This window comes from Medicago truncatula, chromosome 8 (assembly GCF_003473485.1).
Source record: "Medicago truncatula cultivar Jemalong A17 chromosome 8, MtrunA17r5.0-ANR, whole genome shotgun sequence".
NCBI classification, from domain to species: Eukaryota; Viridiplantae; Streptophyta; class Magnoliopsida; order Fabales; family Fabaceae; genus Medicago; species Medicago truncatula.
The window spans coordinates 32,396,075-32,405,871 of NC_053049.1; the positions used below are offsets into that span (position 1 = coordinate 32,396,075).

At 32.1% G+C, this 9,797-nt stretch overlaps 1 protein-coding gene across 1 annotated transcript; it reads left to right on the forward strand.

Moving 5' to 3' along the window:
- Positions 1–3,213: 3,213 nt before the first annotated feature.
- LOC11444287 (CTP synthase) lies at positions 3,214–8,909 on the forward strand. The gene is made up of 20 exons (XM_003628908.4): positions 3,214–3,684; positions 3,945–4,024; positions 4,260–4,346; positions 4,496–4,546; positions 4,769–4,886; positions 4,990–5,046; positions 5,293–5,357; positions 5,450–5,533; positions 5,888–5,938; positions 6,028–6,090; positions 6,178–6,224; positions 6,334–6,403; positions 6,488–6,550; positions 6,753–6,842; positions 6,940–7,206; positions 7,313–7,398; positions 7,506–7,554; positions 7,634–7,714; positions 7,794–7,887; positions 8,381–8,909. The coding sequence occupies exons 1-20, from the start codon at positions 3,567–3,569 to the stop codon at positions 8,584–8,586; spliced, it is 1,827 nt and encodes a 608-aa protein (XP_003628956.1). The 5' UTR covers positions 3,214–3,566; the 3' UTR covers positions 8,587–8,909.
- The last annotated feature ends 888 nt before the right edge of the window (positions 8,910–9,797 follow it).

A 9,797-nucleotide genomic window follows, 5' to 3' on the forward strand; every position in this document is an offset into this window, starting at 1 on the left:
CAGTTGGTAGGGACATGTATTGTTATATGCAGGGGCCGGAGTTCGAACCTCAGACACCCCACTTATTCGAGAATTCTAGCCACTAGGCTACCTGACCAAAAAAATAAATAAATTGATTTTGTGTGTGCTGAAGCATAAGACTGTAAATGTTTCTCTTGAGTTTTGCTGGTTGGTGGCGGTGTCTCTTTGATTCTTTGAGTGTTGGTTGATTGTATTGTTTTATTTTCTTTTCTAATCAATGCCCTATTCTTTAATGTGTGTTGGTCAATTTTTTTTTTATTTGAAATCTTAGGGTGTGTTTGAATTGAGGGTTTAAGATGGAAAGATGGAGGAGAGATCATTTTTATTTTTTAAATTTATGAACAATGTCAAATGTTTTTCTAAAATAGATTAAGTATTATATGATCATTTATCATGTTGTTAATTCAATTTTCTAAAAATCATTTTATAATGTCCATAATTTTAAAAAGAAAAGTATGTTCTTCCCTTCCCTCCACTCTTAAACCCTCCATCCAAACACATCCTTAGTTTTTTTTTTCGACACACCTTCTGATGGGGAGGTGGCTTTTCTTGGTGTTTAATATATTTCATTTTAATTTGTTTAAAAAAATATTATTTAACTCTTTTTTTTAAAGGAAAATACAGTAACATTTTAAAAAAAAAATAGTCGACCTTAGTTTTATGTGAGAGAAACTCCAATTTCTCTTTAAACTTTCTTTCTACTTCGTTCATTGAGGATGGGTGGTTTTAGATCATTTTTGACCTAGAATCACCCCTCTACATCTTTTTTCGCCTTTTCTTTCAACCTAAATAAGTGGTTTTCATATATATCAAGTTTGGCCCCGTTTGGATTGGCTTATTTTGAGCTTATGTGGGCTTATATACTCCCATAAGCCTTTTTAAAGGTGTTTGGGTAAATAAGTAAAAATAGCTTATCATAGTTTCATAAGCTGCTTATGCCATATTTTAATAAGCCTAAATTTTCAGCTTACCCTCCGGTTTAACAAGGAGCTTATGAATTTATGTAACCTCCTTCGATTCTCTCTGGATCCACTTTTTCAAAACATATACTCCCTCCGTCCCAAATTGTATGTCACTTTAGAAAAAATATTTGTCCCAAATTGTATGTCGTTTTACAATACCAATGAAAAATTAATGTTACTTTTCCTATTATATCCTTAACTATTTATTACTCTCTCTTCTTTCAATTCCTTCATTTATCTTTCCTATATTATTTATTGAGGACAATTTTGTAAAACAACCCATAATATCTCTTTCCCACACAATATTAATTACATTTCTTAATATGTGTGAAATGCCCAAAACGTCATACAATTTGGGACGGAGGGAGTATATATTTTTTTTGTTTTTAGAAAAAAAAAACATATATTTTAATTATAATGTTAGTTATCTTTGGCGGTGCATGAGTAACAAAATTGATATATACTTATCTTACTAAAGTAACACGTAACTAAGATTATTTTTTTTTTTAAGGAAGATTTTTATTATTTTTTTGTTACGTAACAAAATGAAATTGAATAAAATAAACAAACTTAACTTGTCATTTTTTGGTAACAAACTGTACACTAATATCTATATATATGGTAAGTTTACAATCATAATTTCTCAGATTTATTTTTGCAGAGTGTTTACGCAGCATACAATTAGGTACTTTGATATTTTTTTTAAGGACGAATATTGATTATACTATATATATATATATATATATATATATATATATATATATATATAATTATAATTAATATATTATAACATTGTTTTGTACATCTTGATTAATTTTATCAAAAAAAATCTTGATAATTGTGATTCGATTCTCTGATTTTTTTGTTAAATTAAAAATATTTAAAATTTCGATAATTGCTTATGTAATGTCACATCCAAACACTTCAATTTATGTAAGTACTTTTTAGTGTACATATCAAAACATAAATAGCTTATCAAGTATAAGAGCTTATGATGTAAGCTCTAATGTTATAAGCCCTAATGTTATAAGCATCTATATAAGTTGTTTATCAAAACAGGGCCTTTTTCCTTTTGTGTTTTCTGTGATTTCGTCTTATAAGTGTGGTGTTTTATTTCACGTTTTTGAACGATATTTGTTTAATTTATATTGAAAGATCGATCTCAGTCAATTACTAATTCAACCAATGATTTGGGCGTTAACGTTGCATATCCATAAGCATGAGTATTTCAGTGACTTAGGTTTTATCATATTATTTGTAGTCATTTTGCCGTTGTATGATATTAACTTAGATGTTGTGACTTCGTTCGTAGATTCATCTTTTATGTTTTTTAACGATGATTGTATCTGATGTACTATATCGATTTGAATAAATGAATATGTTTTGTTTTTGTAAAAAAAAAAAAAAAAAAAAAACATATTTTTTCTTAGGCAAGGTTAGAGCTGTCAAAACAGGCGGCCCGGGCCAAAAAGCCCGGTTGAAAAACGGGCTTGAAATATACTACCCGAGCCCGGCCCTACACGGGCCGGCCCGTATTAAAAATTATATTTCTTTTTATAAATAATATTTTTAATATATTTAAATAATGCCTAGAACAAAAATAAATTGTAAACATTTTTGTACAAACGTCGTAAACTAAAACGGCAAGGAAAACAATTTTGAATAAATTCGATACGTTATGGTTATAGATATTTATATTTTCGATCTTTAAAATTATAAATAACGAAACGAGTAAATATAATTTTATATTACATGTATATTTGTGTTAATTCATTGAATTTTCACTTATATTTATTACTTTGATAATCAACTAAGTAAAGAATTATTTGCAAAATATATATAATTTATAGGATTTTTTTTATTATGCGGGCTAGCGGGCTACCCTCGGCCCGCTCGGGCTAGCCCTAACGGGTAGCGGGCTTTTTAGGGCTGGGCTAAAAAGCCCTATTAAAATTCGGGCTCAATATTTAAGGCCCAATCTCTATAATTAATCGGGCTAAACGGACCGGCCCATACGACCCGACCCGTTTTGACAGCTCTAGGCAAGGTCTATAACTTTTTTTTTTAAGGTCTCTAACATGTTGTGCAACAAATATTAAATATTTTCAATTAACTTCTTTGAATGAAAACTGACTAATTGACACGTAATAAATACATAATAGCAAATAAAATTCATAGTATTTAATGATTTTTATATTTAATTATATCTTTAAAGTTTACCCGTCAATTTCTCTCTCTCTATTCCCTGAAAATGGAAGCAGCATGGTGTATGTTATATAAACCACCTATTGCCATCTTCTTCTTCATATTCATATTTCACCCTTCATACTAACTAACTATTCTTCTTCTTCATATTCATTTCATTTCACTCCTCTGCTCTGTTCTGTTTTGTTCTGTTTCCTAAGCTACCCTCTTTCTGTTGCTTGTGTCTGTTGCACAAACTCAAAAGTTGTTAACCAAAAAAAAAAAACACTTTTTAGTGTTTGTTTGTGTTCTGTGTCTAAAAGGGTGTTCTTATTCTCAATAACAACAAAGACAAAGACATTGAAAATTTGAAAAAGTTAACAAATTTTGAAGAAAAAAATGAAGTATGTTCTTGTAACTGGTGGAGTTGTTAGTGGACTTGGCAAAGGAGTTACTGCTAGTAGTATTGGTTTGCTTCTCAAAGCTTGTGGACTTCGTGTCACTGCCATCAAAATTGGTATATCTTATCTTTCTCTCTTCAATTTTTATCACCACCTTTTGCAGCAAAGAAAAAAACATGCATTTTGTTTTCTTTATTTTTTTGCAGTTTTCTTCTCTTCTTGTCTTTTCTTGTTCATTTGACAAAAATAACCCCTACCCATTGTTTTTGTTCAAAGTTTGAAACTTTGAAGGGTTTTTAATATTTTTAATTCAAATCCTTTGAAGGGTTATGTTGCATTTTTCTTACTAGTTGGTTATTTTGGTACACTTTTTCAGATCCTTACTTGAACACAGATGCTGGAACAATGTCACCTATTGAACATGGAGAAGTTTATGTGTTAGATGATGGTGGTGAGGTACAAATAAACATTACATGTTTTCTGATTTCAAGGACATGCCTAAAAAGGCCAAAAATAAATTATAAAATAATCATAACAAACAAATGAACCTTGTTTCAAGGAAAAAAAATGAAAGAAAAATATTGTACCAACTTTATGCAAAAAAAATTTCTCAGTAATAAATTGTTAAAAAGCTGTGTTTTTGTGTAAGAACAAAAAAAGAAGAATCTTGACTCTTTATTTTGGTTGAAAGGTGGACCTGGATCTTGGAAACTATGAGCGCTTTATGGATGTCAAGTTGACCCGTGATAATAACATAACTACAGGAAAGATTTACCAGGCAAGTTTCCCTTGTCATGTTCATGGAATTATGGTCCTTTTTTTCCCACCTGTGACAGATTCTCAAGATCATTATTTGGAATTTGGAATTTACAACAAACTCCTTCATCTCTTAAGGACTCTAACTTTGATTTTTACATAATTTTACAGTCTGTCATTGATAAGGAGAGAAGAGGAGACTATTTAGGAAAAACTGTCCAGGTACTGCCTAATTAATTTAGTGCATGTTTAGATCGGCACGAGTTTCGTAAAATCACGTTGACACTGTAATTTTGTTGAAGCTTTTTAGTCAAAATTACCGTAATTTTGTCAAACTCACCTTTAGTATAAAGAAGTAATAAACATGTTTTCATTTTTTGTTGTGATAAACAAAGATCTTCATGGTATTTGGTTTTGATGTTATGGTGTTATTTTCTACTTTAGGTTGTCCCTCATATTACTGATGCTATTCAAGATTGGATAGAAAGGGTGGCCCACATACCAGTGGATGGAAAAGAAGGTCCAGCTGATGTATGTGTCATAGAATTGGGTGGAACCATAGGTACAATCTTGAAAACATTCCTCAGGCTTCTTCATGGTTAGAATTAGATGGATTGTTAGTTTCTATTGTTTTATAATTTGAATTTAAATTCTTCTGGATGCAGGTGATATTGAGTCCATGCCTTTTATTCAAGCATTAGGACATTTCTCATATAGAGTAGGTGAGAATACTTTTTTTATTTACAAAGTTTGCCCTTTGGTTTTAAATTGTTGTAGCCGCAACAGCGTTTGCAACGGAAGCCTTTTTATTGCGATGGCCTTGCAGAGACTTCTAAAACTGTTATTGTGGCTGCAATTTTAGTTGTGGACCACAATTAAAAACTTACATGTCCTTTTTATAGTTTTTTATTTTTTTTTTATGGAGAGGCTGTTTTTCTAGTTGTTACATGATATATGTTCATTTGCAGGTGCTAACAACTTTTGCTTGGTTCATGTCAGCCTTGTTCCTGTTTTAAATGTTGTTGGTGAACAAGTAATGTTTTACAACTCTAAATGGCCTTTGAGATCTATGTAAAAAATGATTTTTATTTCATCTAACATATAAAATAACCTTTTCATGTTCAGAAAACAAAACCAACACAGCATAGTGTGAGAGGACTTAGAAGCCAAGGACTGACTCCACAAATCTTGGCTTGCCGCAGCACAATGGTTACTCTCTCTCTCTCTCTATATATATATATATATATATATATATATATATATATATATATATTATATATATGTCAACAAATGTGCAGAATATAACACACAAGGCACCACATACACTTCATATTGAAAAATGTTCGTGTGTCCATTACAACGCTGACACATTTGATTACATTTATACACTTTTATTTTCTCCAATTATTATCAGTGTATACGTGTCAGTATCATGTCTCTGTCAGTGCTTCATAGCATTATAGTATATGCACAAAAGGAACACAAATGCATGCTGCAATGCAATCATACTATTCTTGACTGGAACTTTTTAGTATAGGATTCTAAAACTTAGTTGTTTCTCAGGTACTGGATGAGAATGCAAAGGCGAAACTTTCTCAATTTTGCCTGCTTCCGGTATGTTTTCGTAATGATATATATGTACAAGTTCAAATGATTTGTGATTTGCAAGAGTTTTCTCTACTAAAGTTGCATTATGTTTTCAGGGGGAAAATATAATTACTCTTTATGATGTTCCCAACATATGGCACATTCCTTTGCTTTTAAGAGTAAGTTTTCCTACAAAACTGCTGAACTATAAAATCATCTTATCTGTAGGTACCTTTTCTTACAAATTATTTTCCTCTGGTCTATAGGATCAGAAGGCTCATGAAGCTATATTTAAAGTGCTGAACATTAAAGGGTTAGTCTCACTAACTCCCTGAATTTTTTCTATTTCATGGACTCGATGAATATCAACAATTTTTTATCTCTTATTTTTCTGAAAGGCTGGTTTTTTATTGTATCTACAGTATGACACAAGAGCCTAATTTAGAGGAATGGACTTGTAGAGCTGAATCTTGTGATTTGCTTCATGAACCAGTGAGTGATCAAAATCCAATTTTAATTTTATTATTATACTTGATTATTGTAAATATTTATATTTTTATTCCTTGAAAATGGCAGGTTCGTATAGCGTTAGTCGGGAAATATACATGTCTTTCTGATTCCTACCTCTCAGTTACAAAGGTGACGTTAGCTTAAACTTTATGGCTGCATTAATCTTATAGCTTCCTGAGTTTTTTTTAAAGAGTGAAATATATATTTTAGGCTTTTCTCTGAGCCTAACTTCCTAACATGCTTACTTGCATATGTCGGTCTCCTTCCTGAAGTACATGTGCTTGTTTTTTTGTTACTTACATATGTTGATACATTTAATATTTGATATCAGGCCTTGGTTCATGCTTCTGTTAGTTGCCAAAAGAAACTTACCGTGGATTGGATTTCAGCTACCAACCTCGAAGATGCAACTGCAAAAGAGGTTACATGAATTTTGAATCATTATATAATTTTTTTTTATTAATTATTCTTCACACTAGCAACTTCTTATATATATATATTCTTATTCAATGTTGCAGAATCCTGATGCTTATAAGGCAGCGTGGAAGTTATTAAAGGGTGCTGATGGTGTTCTTGTTCCGGGAGGCTTTGGTGATAGAGGAGTGCAAGGGAAAATTATTGCAGCTAAATATGCACGCGAAAACAGAATTCCATACCTTGGCATTTGTCTTGGAATGCAAATTGCTGTCATAGAGTTTGCACGATCTGTGCTTGGTTTAAAAGATGCTAATAGTACTGAATTTGATCCGAATACTAAAAGTCCATGTGTCATATTCATGCCTGAGGTGTGTACATTGGTTTATTAATTTCATGCTAATGCCAAAAATATTGATTACAAACATGCATCTTTTTATTCCCTATTTTGTAACTTGTTTGAACTGTTTTGTGTAGGGATCAAAAACACATATGGGTGGTACCATGCGTCTTGGATCAAGGAGGACATATTTCCAGACCAAGGAATGCAAATCTGCAAAATTGTGAGTATGCCGATGACTCAATATTTTATGTGGCATGAAAGAGATAAATATGTGCTTTCAATGAATGAGATTTATTAGGTTTCTAACACGTAGACCCTGTCTCTTAGATATGGCTGCAAAAGCTTCATTGATGAGAGACATCGGCATAGATATGAGGTATTGCATTTGCATTGTCATGCATAAAATTATCTTGTATGTTTCTATAAAACAGAGAATGATCTCTAGTATTATGCAGGTGAACCCTGATTTGGTTACTAGCCTTGAAAATTCCGGTCTTTCATTTACTGGAAAGGATGAAACTGGTCAACGCATGGAGGTACTATAGACATTCTCATGTAGCTTTTTCAATTTGTATTAACATATGTAGCTGAAATTTTTGTTGTTTCATTTGACAGATTGTTGAGATACCTAATCATCCTTATTTTATTGGTGTCCAATTCCATCCTGAATTTAAATCAAGACCAGCGAGACCTTCTCCTTTGTTCTTAGGTATTTATATTCTACATGTCTACGTTTTAATTCCATGTTAACTTTAATTGATCATCTTTGCAATATATGATCTTCAACTTTTATAGGTTAGATTCTAGCTAGACTTCATTAGAAAATTCATTGCATTTCCTTATTTTTATTTTTCAATGGCAACATATTTGCTCATAGAAATATAATATAATACCATTGGCGTGTCTTCAATCATAACTTAAGCGTTCCAAAGTAATAAACCTTTGTAAAAATGCGAACTCTTCTATGTGTTGGTTATCTGCGTATTGAACTGCATGCATTTTCAAGAAACAAGACATCTAAAAATAGGGTGCATGTAGAGGAACCATTTTCAAGTTTATACCCTAATGAACAACAAAGGCTTTTTCTGATCTAAGTTAGTTGCTTGTGATCAATTAGTTAGTAAAACCTTTTCGTCAGTTAGTAAAACAATTTTAGAATTGAGATGTTAACTTTTGGATTGGTTAATGTCAAAACACAACAGGGTTTATTGCAGCAGCATGCGGAAAACTTGATGCTGTCTTACAACACTCTTCAAGAGGAGTAGGAAGTGATATCCGAGCAGTCAAAACATATCAGAATGGATCAGCAACAAAGCCACATGCTTATTGGCCAGAACATGTATATGGCAATGGCAATATCAATGGAAATGGAAATGGCAATATCAATGGAAATGGATTTCATTACTAAATGATATAACTACTACTACTAGTGTTTACTTGATGTGTTAGAAATTTCAAGGTTAATTGGTTAAATATGGTGTTTGAGGGCTTTCTTAAGAGAAGTTGTTTGTACAGTCAAAAACTGAAAGTTGGTAGGAATAGAGTTTTAAGGATGATACAGACAGAGATGATGAGCATTGATCCCGGCCTTTTTAATGGGGCTAGCTCTTTTAACTAAGTTTTTTAAGTGTTTCTGAGTTTGGAACTCTTCATGTTTTAGTGCAATAGTACTTCCTTTGGTTTTGCCAAGATCTGGTTATGTCTATAGAAAATTTCTCTACTATTTTTTTCCATGTTCATTTTAAAGATCTGATTCTTTCTCTGCAAGTAAACGAATCAGATTCCGTTGACTCGCGAACTAAATTGGTTTATAAACCCATCCATTTTTGTAAAAGGATATATAATTTATTAGTAGGAATCGAACTCAGTACTTTCAAGTTCACAACACTCACACCCCGTGCATCAACCACTTCTGATGTACCCCATGGTTTAAACTTCAAAAGGATATGTAATGTATCACCTATTCACCTGACATCAATCAAACTGTAATCCAAGAATACAACAGATCCCAAGTTGCGAGATATGGACACATGCTTTGGAATATGAAACATACACAATTAAATTTAGATAATTTCTCAATCCGATCTCCAAAAACGCAGGGGCTTACCAATTCAGTCGTGTATTTTGACATGTAATATACCACCGGAAGTACGTTTTTCGGTTGTGTATTTTGGTAGATTTGAGCATATATTGAGGCGGATTGAGAAACTGTACAATGAGTTGATCCCGTCTAAGTCTATTATAGGCCGACTTGTAATGGAGTACTGAAGTTTATTACGGGGGCCAACCTTTTTTCGCCCCCTAGCATTTCAGAAGGGAAGTTGCACTATAGGCCCCTAAAAATAAGCCAATCGAAAGTTATGACCCAAAAAAAAAATGACCGTGTCGTCATTCTCGATAAATTGATGTGTTCGGAAGTTATGATCCTAAGGGGCTTTTGAGCAACTTGAGGGGTTGATAAAGCAATTCTCTTTCAGAAATACATAACTAGAATTGATTTTTCTGTCAGGACGAGTATTTTCAAACAAAAATAAAAAAAAAAATCCCATATGAAATGAAAGTGTATTTCCAGAATCATATGATGCTTAAGGTATGTGGGTGTGTAAAGTTGGATCTAAT